This window comes from Diabrotica virgifera, chromosome 9, assembly GCF_917563875.1.
Source record: "Diabrotica virgifera virgifera chromosome 9, PGI_DIABVI_V3a".
Taxonomy (NCBI): Eukaryota; Metazoa; Arthropoda; class Insecta; order Coleoptera; family Chrysomelidae; genus Diabrotica; species Diabrotica virgifera.
This window is the reverse complement of record NC_065451.1, coordinates 36,981,090-36,997,300: the sequence shown is the minus strand read 5'-3', so window position 1 is coordinate 36,997,300 and position 16,211 is coordinate 36,981,090. Positions and strand designations below refer to the sequence as shown.

Here is a 16,211-nt window from a genome sequence, read left to right as displayed (position 1 = left end):
GGCAAAATAAGCCGTTTTTTTTTTCAATGTTTTTCAACCACTTAAGATGCCCTTAGAACCTTCGTAATTCCCATAAAGAATTCTTATAACATAGTTAAACCGTCCACCAAATTTCATTAAAATCGACTTAATAGATTTTGCATAATAATTTTGCAATCTAAATTTTTTTAAAAAAGTTCAAATTTTTTAAAAACTTCTTGAATAAAAAGTAGACTATTTAAAAGTTTGCTAATTATTTTACATATAAACATGCGCTCTACCTATCTAATACACCTTACAGAATTAAAATAGGATTAAAAAAAACGAATAGCCATTTTCAATTTCGTTGAAAAACGAAAATACAGCCGCAACATATTCTAGTCCAATCAGAGAGTGCAGCAAGCATCTCTACCGGTTTCGAAACTTATTAGTCTCTCATCACGAGGCACATATTATGCTGCTCTCTCTGATCCAACCAAAACAAACCCCGGCGTGCAGTCACGCCGGGATTGCAACGAACGAAATAGCATAGATGCCCTAGCGGCAACTGCTAGCAAAAGACTAAGTTTTCAATCTAATGGCATTGCTAGCAGTTGCCGCTAGGGCATCTATGCCATTTCGTTCGTTGCAATCCGTGACTGCACGCCGGGGTTTGTTTTGGATGGATCAGAGAGAGCAGCATATGTGCCTCCTGATGAGAAACTAATAAGTTTCGAAACCGGTAGAGGTGCTTGGTGCACTCTCTGATTGGACTAGAATATGATGCGGCGAATATTTTGCAACGAAATTGAAAATGGTTATTCATTTTTTATTTACATGTTTACTCTGATTGGAGTATGAAGGGAACCATTCTCGTTGGAACTTTACCGCGCTGAACAGATGTGACGTGAATTATAAATTGTAAAATTCAACCATCTTCCTTAGTCTCAGCATCCGTTATGGCTTGCAAATTGTAGAAGCCTTGGAGGTGTAACCAAAGAAGGTTCCCATTGTTTTCATCTGGTGGGATGTAGAGTAACATTTTGTTGTTTTATATGCCATTAGATTGAAAAGTCAGTCTTTTTAAAATAGGATTATTTAAGCAGCCTCAGCAATGTTTTAAAATTATAAACAATTTTTTGGCTTATAAACAAATTAGTGCTATCGCCCGTCGTCAGGGGGGAGAAGGTGCAACGACCTCCTTTATTTAGATGGACTTACCCAAGTTTTATGTATTTTGACCCGTAGAACACGAATTTCTTGGGTAACAGTTGATCCGGATGTCGATAAGATGCTATAAACAAAGAACTTGAGGAATTACATAACAGCGATTTTTCGCAAAATTAAACATTTTTTGTATTTGTTGGGTAATTCTAAGCAAAAAATGTTCTTATAAGTTTTTTCGTAGAATGCATAGTTTTCGAGATAAACGCGGTTGAATAAAAAATCGAAAAGTTGCAATTTTTGAACACGAATAACTTTTGATTAAAAAATAAAATAGCAATTTTGCTTACAGCATTTGAAAGTTTAGTCAAATTATACCGGTTTTGATCATTTGCATTGCTAAGAATTAATTTTTTTATTGTTAAACAAAGCTCCAATATTATTTGTTTGTAAGCCAAAAATTGTTTATATCTTTAAACATTGCTGAGGCCGCTTAAATAATCCGATTTTAATTCTGTAAAGTGTATTAGATAGGTATTATAGCCTCTTTATATGTAAAAAAATTAGTCAGCTTCTAAATCTAAATGGTCTACTTTTTGTTCAGAAAGTTTTTAAAAAATTTGAACTTAAAAAAAATAGATTGCAAATTTATTATGCAAAATACATAGGTCGATTTTAATAAAATTTGTTAGACGGTTCAAGTATATTATAAGAATTTTAGAAGTGAAATATTAAGGTTCCAAGTGCCACCAAAGTGGTTAGAAAACATTGAATAACAACAGGCTTATTTTGCCCCCTTATTTTGTATTTATTGCTATATTGCAGAAAGGGTAATACTTGAAGACATTTTTAATCAGTCGTATATCATACAAAATACAATTATCTTTATTTTATTTCTCTACGACTTTGTTCCAAAATGAATCGTTTTAAAGTTATAAGCAAAGAAATTAGAAAAAAATCGATGTATTTCGAAATTTTTAAATATTTTAATTTTTTTATTAATGTTCCGGGCATATTTGAGAAGGAGCATAAGTCAATTATTATTACAGAAGTTGTCACCTAACTTTATCTGCAAAAATCCGAATGCCACCTCTCACATCCAAAATAGACGTTTTTTCACAGATCAGCCCTGGTCTAAAGCTTTATTTCCGGAGAGCTAAAACCTCTAATGGGACCAAGTTTCTGATTACGCCTATTCAAGGTTTCTATTACTTGCACACCAAACGAATGATGAATGAAAGAAGACACGGGGAAGTCTAAAAGTTGCACCTCACTATCTATTTATTGACCATGGCCAAATTCCAACGAAAACTTTGTTCCGTTACTCAGTTAGGAGTAAAACTAATATAAAATAATTCGCCGTAAAACGAAATTAAGAAACGTCTTACATTTCAGTTTGTTCAGAGAGCACCATAAATGCCCTTACTTACGTTTCACTCTCATTAGAGGTCTTCAGAAGGGTATATATGGCTATCTCTGAACGAACTGAAACAAATCCAGCCTCCCAATCCCGAATTACAACAAAACATCATAATATGGATGCCGTAGCGACATCTCCTAAAAACAATTCAAAGTTTTATTTCCGGAGAAATAAAACCTATAATGGGACCAAATCTCTGGTTATGCCTATTTGTGTTTTCTATTAAGGCGAAGATAGATATTCGCGCCGCGAGCTCCGCGCTGTGTGAGCGCCGCGCGTTCGTGGCGCGGTTAATGTTCGTTAAAATTTTTCATTTTGACGAACCTTCCGCGATCCAGCGGAAACTTACGAACATTTAGTAATTGTAGATAATCATGTCTCTGTCCTGTAGGTACTTCTACTACAGCTTATTTTGGTATTGTTCTGAAACTATTTTCTTGTGGCATCTTATGCAATTTACTATTTTATGTGGAATAAGCCACAATTTGAGTTTGAATCAAGTTTATTTGACGTTCCAAATAAACAGTAAAAATATCTCTAATAAAATATTTCAAAGGTGTCTTGTTGATTTTGAGAGTAAACTAAATGTAAGACCAAATGTTTACCTTGTCGGGATAGTATCATGAGGTTTTTTCCTCGTTATTTACTATGGGATCACTAACAGAAGATTTCACTGTAATCATTTATGATTTTTCTAATATTCTCTGATTTTCGGATATTCTAAGTTAAAGTTGATTTCATGTAATCGAATGGAACTGTCATCTTCCAATAAAGTCAACCCTTTCGCGTTTCTGCTCTTAGTATAATATAGTTGATCCAAAAGATGGCATAACCCAGACATCCAAAGTGAAAGTTATCCTTCAACACCAAATTGTTCTATATGGTCCACACAATGTCCAGAAAAAAATCACACCATGTTGAGCGTCGGGTTTGGGGGGGAGAGGGGGGAGAAATCGGTAAATTTGTAGTTTTTTAAGTTTTTCGCCAATATTTCTAAAACTATGCGGTTTAGCATGAACATTCTTCTATACAAAATTGTTCTACATTAAATTTGAAATAAAAAAGGCCCTGTGCATAATCTTTCTAAAATGAATGGTTCAAAAGTTACGGAGGTAGTATAGTATAACTGGCCCAAAAAAAGGCCTAACCCAAACATCCAAAGTAAAAGTTTTCCTCCAACACTAAAATGTTCTATATGGTCCACATATTGTTCGGTAAAAAGTTACACCATTTTGAGCGTCCGGTTTGGGAGGGAGATGGGAGAGAAGCCGGTAAATTAGTAGTTTTTTTTTACGTTTTTCGTCAATATTTCTAAAACTATGCTTTAGCGTAAACAATGTTATATACAAAAATTATTCTACATGTAATTTAAAACAAAAAATGTTTTATACATAATTGTTATAAAATCAACGGTTCCAGAGTTACGGAGGGTGAAAAGTCGAGGTTTTCGATACTTTTTATATTTTTTGGGCAATATTTATGATATAACTATACCAAAAACCCAGACATCCAAAGTGAAAGTTATCCTCCAACACCAAATTGTTCTATATGGTCCACATAATGTTCAGAAAAAAGTCACACCACTTTGAGCTTCGGGTTTGGGGGGGGGGGGAAGAAATCGGTAAATATAAAAAGTATCGAAAACCTCCACTTTTCACCCTCCGTAACTCTGGAACCGTTGATTTTATAACAATTATGTATAGAACCTTTTTTGTTTTAAATTTTATGAAGAACATTTTTCTATAGAACATTCCTTACGCTAAAGTATAGTTTTAGAAATATTGACGAAAAACTTAAAAAACTTCTAATTTACCGATTTTTCCCCCATCCCCCCCCCCAAACCGGACGCTCAAAATGGTGTAACTTTTTACTGAACAATATGTGGACCATATACAGAATAGGTAAGCCAAATAAAAACGGAACATACGCAGTTAATACAGTGTATCGGAACTACATTTGAAATAGTCGACCAATATAAAAATTCGTCATACATAGTGGGTGGCCAGACTGAGCTGTAAAATATCGCGCAGCAACATCGAATGGGCCCATCTTCGGCGTCATGTCGCAAACGAATGGACCTGGATCCAAATTTGTAGCTCAATTAACCACAACAACGACCGAAACACTGTATTTGCATCTAGCGACACGCCGTAATTTACATCCCCATCTGATCATGCTTTTTACTGCCGCTTCATTTTACTGCTCTTACGGCGCTGTAACAGCAGTAATATTGAAGCGGCAGTAGCTGCAGTAAAAAGCATAACCAGACGAGGATGTAAATTACGGCGTGTCGCGAGATGTAAATACAGTGTTTTGGTCGTGGTTGTGGCTAGATGAGCTACAAATTTAGACCCAGGTCCATTCGTTTGCGACACGACGCCGAAGATGGACCCGTTCGATATTGCTTCGCCATATTTTACAGCTCAGTCTGGCCATCCACTACACTCACCGCGGGACCCATTTTCGCGCTTCATTTTACTGCTCTTATGGCGCCGTAAATTGTCGCTTGTCTGGCCGTACCCTTAGCCTAAAAGGAGACAGGCAGTTGAGTTGCTATGATTTATGTGTGTCAAACTTTTATATTGGTCGACTATTTCAAATGTAGTTCCGATACACTGTATTAACTGCATATGTTCCGTTTTTATTTGGCTTATTCTGTAGAACCATTTGGTGTTGAAGGAAAACTTTTACTTTGGATGTCTGGGTTAGGCCTTTTTTTGGACCAATTATACTATACTACCTCCGTAACTTTGGAAGCGTTCATTTTAGAAGGGATATGCTTAGGGCCTTTTTATTTCAAATTTAATGTAGAACAATTTTGTGTAGAGGGTTGTTCATGCTAAACCGCTTAGTTTTAGAAATATTGACGAAAAACGTAAAGAACTACGAATTTGCAGATTTCTCCCCCCTCTCCCCCCCAAACCCGACGCTCAAAATGGTGTGACTTTTTTCTGAACATTATGTGGACCATATAGAACAATTTGGTGTTGGAGGATAACTTTCACTTTTGATGTCTGGGTTTGGGTCTAACTATACCATACTATCTCCTGATATATTTATAAAATCGTAAAAATTCTCGAGTTTTAAGCAATTGTTTCAGTCCTGAACATTTAAAGGACTACCTTCTCCGTTTTCAGGTGACACAATATTATAATATAATTATATAAGCAGATATGTATTATCTGCTTGTTCCAACTGCGTCGCTTCACTAGAAACAAAATTAGAGAACTATAGGTTCTTCCAAGTTGTGCGCTACCATTTTCGCTTTCCGGTGACACAATTATAATGTATCTGCTTGTTCCAACTCCGTTGTTTCACCAGAAACGAAGTTAGACAACTACAGGGTCTTTTAAATTGTGCGTTACCTTTTTCGCTTTCCGGTGACAAAAATTATTATATATCTCTTGTTCCAACTCCGTTGCTTCACCAGAAACGAAGTTAGAAAACTATAGGCTCTTCCAAGTTGTGCGTTACCTTTTTCGCTTTCCGGTGACAATTATTATAATATTATATCTACTTGTTCCAATTGCGTTGCTTCACCAGAAACAAAGATAAATTTTTAATTTGTAGGTAAATGTTTTTTTATATTGATAACGATTTCCGAAATGAAAGTCGAAACGTCAAGTAAACTTGATTTCAAACTTGAATTGTGGCTTTGCCCAAATAAAATAGTAAATCTTATTTTGTATTTCTCACTACGGCGCCGGTAAGAAGACAACAATGAAGTGACCTTTTTTTACATTGGTCCGCATGTATATTCTTTATTTCAGCGTCTATTTCCTTTCAGATATTGGCTTTAAGTTGTTTCTTTAAATGCTCCTTTGTTGAACATCCCACAATAATGCTTTTTCACGGTAAACATCAATAAGTTTGATATTTCCTTCCGACCACTTCATTACTAACAAATATTCAACTCAGGCGCGCCAAAACCAACAAACCACTCGCAAACCCGTCCAAATACGTATTGCGAACCATCAAAGCGTCTGTTGAAAAACCGACAGAAGTTAGATCGTTGTGCGCCATGTGCGTGCCGTTTGTACGCCACTTGAAAACACGTACTAATCTGACGAACATGCTGCGCGCGAGTGGCTCGCACACCGAGCGGTGCGCATATATATACCTGCCTTTACTTGCCCACCAAACGAATGATGAATAAAAGAAGACACGGGGAAGTGTTTTTACCCATATATTTTGATGGCTTAAGCATGTACATCTGTTAGCAACACTGATGATGACATTTTTGTTTTGAAAACATTCTGTGATGTAACCCGAAAGGGTCTTTGTAGTATAAATATACCTTTTATAAAAGATTTTAATTAATTTTTGTGATTATTGGCATACAGCTGACTACAGGAAATTCTTTTTCCTTGTGGATTTTACAAACAAAATAATTAAATCTATTGCGGTGGTGTGGTTGACGGAATTAATAAAAAACAAGTGTAACAACGAACAGTAATATATTTATTTATTTTGGGTAAACAAGCGTTCTTCGTTTATTATCTCGTAAGGGTTTGTTAGCGAGGGTGTGTCTGGATCGTTCGCCTGCTGTGTCGATACTGCCAGACCACAACACTCTATTATGCTTGCGGTTTTACAATATGGCTAGAAAGGTAATAAATTACTAACATCTGCGTTTCAAAAGATGAGAAACTTTCTGTATTTTAAGAAGTTGACATAAAGAGTGTGGCAATCTGACTACAGTTGCGGTTTTACAATATGGCTAGAAAGGCAATAAATTACTAACATCTGCGTTTCAAAAGATGAGAAACTTTCTGCATTTTAAGAAGTTGACATAAAGAGCGTGGCAATCTGTCCTCGGAATCTACTAGTGTTTCCTTGAAAAAAACATTAGTTTTATACAATCTGCTTAGGGATACATTTCGTTTCTTAACTTAACGGCCCTTGTTAGCATATGGTTTGTATATTAAATGTTATTTCGTTTTGAGAAAAGTTATTAAAAATTAATTTGTTAGCGCGAGCGAGGGTGTGTCTGCATCTTTCGCATACTGTGTAGAGACTGACTTTCGGACCACCAACTATTATGTCAACTGGTTTTGCGGTTTTGCGATAATGGCCAGAAAGGGCCATAAATTACTGCATCTGCCTTTTAAAAGATGATAACCTTTTTGTATTTTAAGAAATTGACATAAAGAGTGTGGGTAATCCATTAGTGTTTCCTTGAAAAAAATATTTATTTTATACAATCTGTTTAGGGATACATTTTGGTTTCTCGAAATCAACGGCCCTTGTTGGCATATGGTTTGTATATTACATGTGAGTTTTAAATGACTAATGTTGTTTCGTTTTGAGAAAAGTTATTAAAAATTAAGAAAATAAAATTAGCAAAAACAGTAATTAAAGCGTATCGCTATAAATCGTTTTTTGATTTTTTAGGAGCATCGAAACCCTAGGTCATCTAGTCAAAGGTATTATTGGCACTGGCATATTGGCGTTACCCGAAGGATTTAAATTGGCTGGAATGTTAGTTGGAATAATTTCTACCATTCTTATAGGTTTATTGTCCACATATTGCCTACGAATTTTGGTAATTAACATTGATATAATTTTTATACAGAGAGGGGCAAAATTATAGAATAAATTGATTTTTTCGAGAATGGGAGAGTTTGGAGAGAAATCCCGAAACAAGTCGATTTTTATTTTTAAATTATGATTTTTTGGTTCATACTAGTGATGTCATCCATCTGAACGTGATGACCTAATCGATATTTTTTTAAATACGAACACATTTTTACGATACATACATCTGTCATTTGTCAACCCCCTCCTTTCCACGTCCCCAACACCTTATATTTAAATAGGGAATAGAGGTCGTGATCATTTATACGGTTATTCAATTCTCTATTCAGTAATATAAAAATTACCATAATTATTTATACAGGGTAGCCAAAGCATAATTTCGAATTAAATTAATTCACACAAAAAAAGAATGCATGTAATTTATTTAATTCAAAATACATTTTACTGCTGTCATAAAATGGAAAAAAATGTTTATTTTGTTTAAAATACTTTATTTAATGGGTTACAAGTCAAACAATCATAGTACCCACATAACAATGATGTTCGCATCATGTTCAAAGCATATACTACCAACATTCGATAGAGTATATTCTTTTTAGTACATGCATAGTATAAGCGTAGCATGTACCATAAAAAACATTCTAAATTTCATGTTATTTGCATATGCTTTAAAGAATATTCTCGTACCGAATATACTGAGCACATTCGTGTACGTAGTATCTCAGTATATTCGTAAAAGTATACCTATTCTTGGAATATACCTTCATCGAATATACTTTAAAAGTATGTGCTTAACACATACTTGTACATATGCACTTTTAAAATATCTTAAAAAAATATGTATGTCTAGGAAGAATAATGTTAGCCTTATAGATTATCAACTTATTATTTTTATAATAATTAATAAAATTTATGTATGTACATAGGTATCCCAGACGAATTCATTTCTCAAAATTGGTTTAATTGTGGGTATGGTAAAAAAGTTTAAAAATTAATTTGTATTAAAGAAAAAAATCGTTTTCATTTTGATTTTACCATGAGTATTTTTACATCGTTGGAATTTAAAGTTTGGAAAGAATACACCATAACCAGATCGTAAAAGATAGGAATAATGTAAACGGAAATGACCCTTCTCATTCTACCTGCGTAGAAATTAACCAGAATTAACAAAGGTTTTATGAAAATGAAAACACAAACATTAAACAGGCACAGGGCACACGCATTATTTGTATTTGTATCCAATCTATGCTTGATGCTGTTAGGAGAAAGGCGAACGACAAAGTATACTAGGAACTAGGACTAGAAACATACATAATACCTTTATTTTGTTTGTGGTGCTTGAAAATATTAAATTCATTTTGGTAACTCAATATTACTTAAATAGTAGGTAAGTACAAAATATATAAATTTTAGTTATAGTTTAGTTTCACTAAATATTATATAATATTTATATTTAGGTATTTTTAAATTCAGCATGTTTATTTTGATATAAGTACACATAATACCTAAATATAATATATACTTACCTATATAATATTTATACAAATAACTAAAATTTATATGTACAGCTGGTTCCAAAAAAACTGATACGACTCTTAAAGCGTATTTTGTTGAAAATTGAGCAGTGTATTTTGAAGGGTAAATACTTATTATTTACATACTGTCACTGTCACTGCAAAATTTTAAAATTTGTCAGATAAATTATTTTGTTCAACCTCAAATAGTGGCTCCACACGTTAGCAAAGAACTAAAAGCAAAAATTGTAACGTAATTAGAAGATGGTTGGTCACTATCTGCCGTAGCAAACCATTTTAACGTAAGCAGAACAACAGTTTTTAATATTAATAAAAGATGGAGAGAACAAGAAACTCTCGAAAGAAAACAAGGTTCTGGAAGGCCAAAAATATCTAACGCTCATGAATATCGTACGCTTTTTGGGAGATTAGAAGAAAATCCTTTTAAATAAGTTAATATTTATATAATTTTAATATTATGAATTAACATATGTAATCAGTTGTTTGTTTATTTTATTATTTGTCTGTCATAATAAATATATAATGTCAGATCAATCAAATACACTGCTCAAAATGATCAAATATCTTACTAAGGGCCAATTTCTCATATCGAATTCAACTCCAAGTTTAACCTGAACTTCTAGTAACCGTCAGTTTAAAGTCAAAATCGTCTTTCTCAATTCGCACGTTCAACCGATGGCAGTTTAAACTTGAACGATGCTTGAACGGTGGAATTCGGCCGTTCAAAGATTTCAGAACTCAGTTCAGATAATTTCATGGACTACGCATGCGTTGTATTAACACGAAACGCTGTCATAATATAAATGTATCCTATTTTATTATATTAAGCCTAACGATAAACGATAACATTATTTTCGTTTTTATAATATTTATTTATAATTATTAAAATGCCTATTTGACTATAAATACTTAAATTTAACTTTATTCAAAACCAGCATAAAAAAGGTAGTTCAAAATGGCGACAGTTTTTTACCTTTTGCCATCTATTGGCATTTCTCGAAAGCTGTAGAACGAGCGCTGACATGAACGTGCAATGAGAAATGTATTCCAAACAAAACCGAAGATCACGCGCTGAACCTGGTTCAACTGAACCATAGATTACCGCAGGTATGAGAAATCGACCCTAAGAGACGTATCAGTTTTTTTAGGAACTAGCTGTACCTACTTACTTTTTAAGTAATATTGTAAAATATACTAATTACATTCTCGTATGCAATTTGAATATGTAAATATGATAGTTGGTAGAACCTAGGATGAGATTAGGTGATGCTGAAAACATATTTCCGAGCAATATAGCATTTGCTTGGAATAATCTTAAAAGTATATTCTTCCCACATACTAAAAATATGTGCAGTAGTATATTCTAAGTATATAAATAGAAGGTTTATAGCACTTCCTTGGAATATTCTAAAAAGTACGTTCCTGGTATAAACTAAAAAGATGTGCGGTAGTACGTTCTAAGTATATAAATAGAAGGTTTATAGCAGTTCCTTGGAATGTTCTAAAAAGTACATTCTTGGTATATACTGAAAAGAAGTGCAGTAGTACATTCTAAGTATATACATAGAACGTTTAAGTGCTGTAATGTAGTATATACTGAGCATCTGCTCTTCACATTCGTAATGGTAATTACGCACATTCTCAGCATATACTTTTTCTGAAAAGTATGTTCTATGAATCTACTAAGAACATGAAATTGTTATGTGGGTACTGAGTAAACTTATATTTTTATAAAACTTATTAAAATATCTGACATACAATAAATCATACAAGTGACAACCATGTTGACTGGCATGAAGTTAGCCATGTCATGTCTAGCACGCAGCCCCTTGCTACGCTGTTACACAGCTATATATAAACACCTTCCCCCTAAGATCGATATCTATAAGGGGTCTTTATATTACGACCAACTCTGGTCTTATAACTGTTAGAAGTTTCAATATTTGGGTTGACGTTATGACTCAATGTAGGTACTGATTTTACATTTGGGCTTGGGCAATTAATGGTTTGATTAACACTATAATTTACATTAATGTGAGTGGTATCTTTATGAACACTTTGTGACTGAATATCAGGGTACAACTCGGGTTCTAAAATGAGTTCTTTTTCAAATGTTGTGGTGTATGAATGTTTCATTTGGTGTGAATTCCGTCTAATAATTTTATTGTTATCTTCTTTTTTCACCCAATATGATCTAGGTTCATTGGCCTTTTCTAACACAATTGCTTTACGCCAATAATTATCTTTTGAACTTCTTATTACTACCCTATCTCCCTTTCTAAACTCTACTGGTTTTCTTCGTGCTGTCTTATTAATTGCTTAACACGTACTTGTACCTTCTCTTTTTCTTTGCATAAATTCTTATATAGTTGTTTCTGGATTGTAGGTTCTAATTTATTAGCTGTAGTTGGTAATTGTCCTCTTAGGATCCTGCTCTGTAAAATTTGAGCTGGATATGCATCAAGATTTATTATGCAGGTATTATTATATTCCATCACCAAATCTCTAAAATCATTATTTTCCTTATTACTCTTTCTTAAAATTTGCTTGCTTATATTGACTGCTTTTTCTGCAAGTCCATTACTCTGGTGGTAATGTGGAGTTCATGTCATAATTGTAATGTCTTTTTCTCTATAATAATTTTTACATTTTACCGAAGTAAATGGTAGATTATCTGCAATTAAAATTTCTGGATATCCAAATCTACTAAAAGTATCTTGAAATGAGTTGATTTACATCTTTTACACTTGAATTTTTCATTGGTATTGGCTTTACTTCTAGAGTTATTATAGTTTCTACGGCCCTGGAACTTATCTTTACGAACTTCTCCTATGTCTACATCTTTTCTTTCGGTATGAAATTTCAAATTTTGGTTCTTACTTTCTTCACTAGTTCTACAAAATTCGATGGCTTTTTGTAGGGTAAGTTTGTCCACTCTCAATAAAGTTTCTCTAGTAACTGGATCTCTGATGCCCCTTAATATTTTGTCTCTCAGAGCTTTATCTTCGGCTGTTTGTTCTGGATCAATTTCATTTTAATTACATGTTCGAATCAAATGTCTACAACTAGTAAGAAACTGCTCAAACGACTCTCCTTCTTTCTGGACCCTCATGATAAAATTGTATCTTTCAAACGATTCGTTCATCCTTGGATTAACATACTTGTCGATTAGTGACATCATCAAGTCATACTTGTTATTTTCGGCTTCTGGGATCTCGAATGTGTACATAATTTTGGCAGACTCGGTCCTAATTTTAAAATTGACATTTTTATTTTATCTGCTGACTGGTCTTGTCCCGTTGCTAGTAAATAATCTTCGAAACTAGTCTTCCAGAACTTCCATTCGCTTGCAGTATTTTGATCCTGCAGATCAAAATCTGGTGGTAATTTTACACTTATTCCCATCATTGCCATTGTAGGTTATGTATGCTACCTCGTGTACAAGTTGCTATAAATTTAGCTTTTCGACTGTAAACTGTAACCCAACTAGCTGTTTGACTGCGCCATGTTTAAAATACTTTATTTAATGGGTTACAAGTCAAACAATCATAGGACTGAGTAAACTTATATTTTTATAAAACTTATTAAAATATCTGACATACAATAAATCATACAAGTGACAACCATGTTGACTGGCTTGAAGTTAGCCATGTCATGTCTAGCACGCAGCCCCTTGCTACGCTGTTACACAGATTAAACATATTTCACAAATAAACATTGCTTTTCGCTTATTTCGCTGTATTTATGATTTTGGTCTTGCTGTAATTCATATTAAGGCCTATATTTCCAGCTTCTATGTCCAGTTCTTTCATCATTTCAAGCAATTCTTCTTTTTTATCGGTTATCAATACGATGCCATCAGTTTTATCTTATTATTTTATATTTTTCCCATACTTTTTTTAAAGACTAGCCTATGCTGTGATTCTATTTCTGATTCTCCCGTTTCAATTTTTTATATTACTTTTGTTAATTCTTTTGTATGCACTATACATATATTGTACTAAACTTTTAGCAGTTCTTTCCTTTGCTATAAATGTGTACTTATCTTCTATTCTTTGGTTCCAAAATGAGTTTCCAACTTTAGCTCATTCCATTCACACCATTCGATTATCCTTAGTCTATTTATGTTTATGGTTTCCTCTCCATATTGTTCCATACAATCCATCCCTCTATTATGATCTATGCCCACTCTGGCGTTCCAATCACCCAAAAAACAAAACAAAACAAAAAAATAAGTATTAACAGTTTCAAAAATGTTGTAGGTACAATCCCAATACGAATTATGTAAAAAGAAGAGAGTAGGGCTCTTAACATATCCAGAATCTATGCAGTATGCTTGCGAAGTGGGTCCCAAATGTTTTCGCAGATTTTCCCCCTACGCAGGGTAAGTGATAAATATTTCAAAATTATCTAATCCTACACCTAATATCCTAATGCGACAAGTCACGCAATCTGTCAGGTGCGGTTTCGATAAGGAAACATTGAATGACGTTTAATCAACGTTATTTTATTGTATTATATCCAGAATGACTGAACGTAATTAGCTTACTTCGATTTGAAAATATTCGTAGAAGTCCAAGGAAGGTTTAAAAGGTGAGAAAATGTGATGCAATTGTAAAGAAAATACTTAAATCAACAATGTTATTGTCATATACACACAATTATGTTATACTCCTTTAGATTTACGTCACTAAAACTGCGACTAACATCGGGTCTATTTACTTTTTTACGTTTCCCGTAAAATTCATGATTTTGGCAATTTGTTTAATCAAATAAAGGACCCCGCAACACTCCTTATGGAAAAGTGGTCCCGGTCAAATTAACCGAAAGTTTGGTCAATAATTCTTCTTGATGTGTATATTTAACAAGTCCATGGGGTCTGGGTCTGAATTACTACTATTCTCGAACTACAGCCTTTTGAATTAATTGGATTCGAGTGCTTGGTTTACGTTAAGTGCACTAATTCACGGTCAATAAAACAAAAATCTTTATTATTGGAAGAAGAGAGACTCATTTTCTTCATTTATACTTGCGTGTTTTATATGAATTCGTCGTCAAAATTAGATGCATCGTATTTTAGTCTTCAGAAAACCTCAGAAAATTCCTCAGAAAACTAAAGAAGTGCGATATAAAATGTGCTGCTACAGCGATATAAGAATTATCATGTTTTCGTCGATGCTTCACAGTTATACAATATCAGCAAAGCTGGAGTTCCGCCTTATCTTTAGAAAACTACTGATCAGTGGTGGATCTAAGAGGAGAATGGGGGAATTCCCCCCGTAACACGGTCCAGAACTAAAGAAAAAATTGTTGAAACATAAAACATACATTAGCTGACATGAAACTTGTCCCGCATATCAGATATAAGACAAGTAGAGAACATGGACTTGACTCAATACGAAAAAAACAAAGTACCTGGTAGCCAATCAACGCTAAATATTAATTACAATTGTCGATGGAAAAATCGGGTTTAAGTCATCTTCGACTATCTTTAGGTTAAAATTTTGCTGATTTCGGTTAGATGCATCATACGTCGTGTTAACTAACGACCTATCAGGATACTTGACATTGGGTTGACGTCTTGCAATGCATAAACACCATAATACATTGGTTATGTGAGCACAAGTACCCACAGTTCTCACACCAGATTGACAGGTACAGTAGTACCCGCTAATCGGTTCTTCTGCAGGCTCATCTTCATCGTTCTTTTCATCAACCGTGTAGGAAATTATTATTTGGTGTTTATTCGAACTCTTATGAATCCCGATTCATCCGTATTCTCATCAATTTGAAACTCCTCGTCATTGTCTCTCATTATTTTATTTTGTATGTCAGACGGTGCCAGTTTAATTTGATATATCCTAATCGTAAGGTCTTTTAGGTAATCTAAGTCGAAAACAGGAAAGTTAACAACATCATGTTATGAAGCCTTCTCTATTGACCATTTCTTCTAATCAGATTATCAGTCTCAACTCTAGCTTGTACAAAATTGGGAATCAATAACCTCTTTAATAATTGTTGAGCAGCTTCGGCTGTAGCACCTTCCATGTGGATCGGTGGGTGAATTATTAGCATCTTCAGTTGAAAGTTGCATTTATGCACGTGGCAAAAGTGCTTTAGCATTTTATGTTCGATGTAAAAATGGTATACAATCTCGATATGCTCTGTCTACCAGGAGTATGTCTCCATTTTGGAACCAATCTCTTTAAAAATTTCCATCTCTGGTAAATTCATGTTGAATAATCTTAGCATCATTATTCTACGAATCAAAAAAGTACGGTCCAAAAATCGATAAAATATTGTTATGATCTGCCTTATCTTACTTTTATAATAATTAGTATTTATTTAATTAATTAATCAATTGTCGCAAATCATACAGAAAAATTAAGAAAAATCTCAGGGTGCCTTTTTATCATACAAAAAAATAACTAAATTATCTTAGGTTATACTTATCCTTTCTCGTGGTTTCAGTATCTCTTAGTTGATCCTTATCGGGATAAAATAGGAAAAGGAAATAAATAGAAATACCATAAATAAGCACATACAAAAATATCTTTTATTATCAAAATCAATACTCTGAAAATTTATCAATTAAA

General features: G+C 33.6%; 1 protein-coding gene across 7 annotated transcripts in view; it reads left to right on the top strand.

Annotated features, from left to right (window-relative positions):
* The window catches only part of LOC114340562 (proton-coupled amino acid transporter-like protein CG1139), a 212,350-nt gene that overhangs the window by 138,635 nt on the left and 57,504 nt on the right, over positions 1-16,211 (top strand). For 6 of the 7 annotated variants that reach the window (XM_050661956.1, XM_050661955.1, XM_028291321.2 and 3 more), the window contains exons 3-4: positions 7,937-8,087; positions 13,878-13,999. In XM_050661956.1, coding sequence (XP_050517913.1) covers positions 8,022-8,087; positions 13,878-13,999 — 188 coding nt within the window. In that variant the 5' untranslated portion in view covers positions 7,937-8,021. The remainder of the gene's footprint in view (positions 1-7,936; positions 8,088-13,877; positions 14,000-16,211) is intronic. The other variant, XM_050661957.1, reaches the window with a different exon arrangement.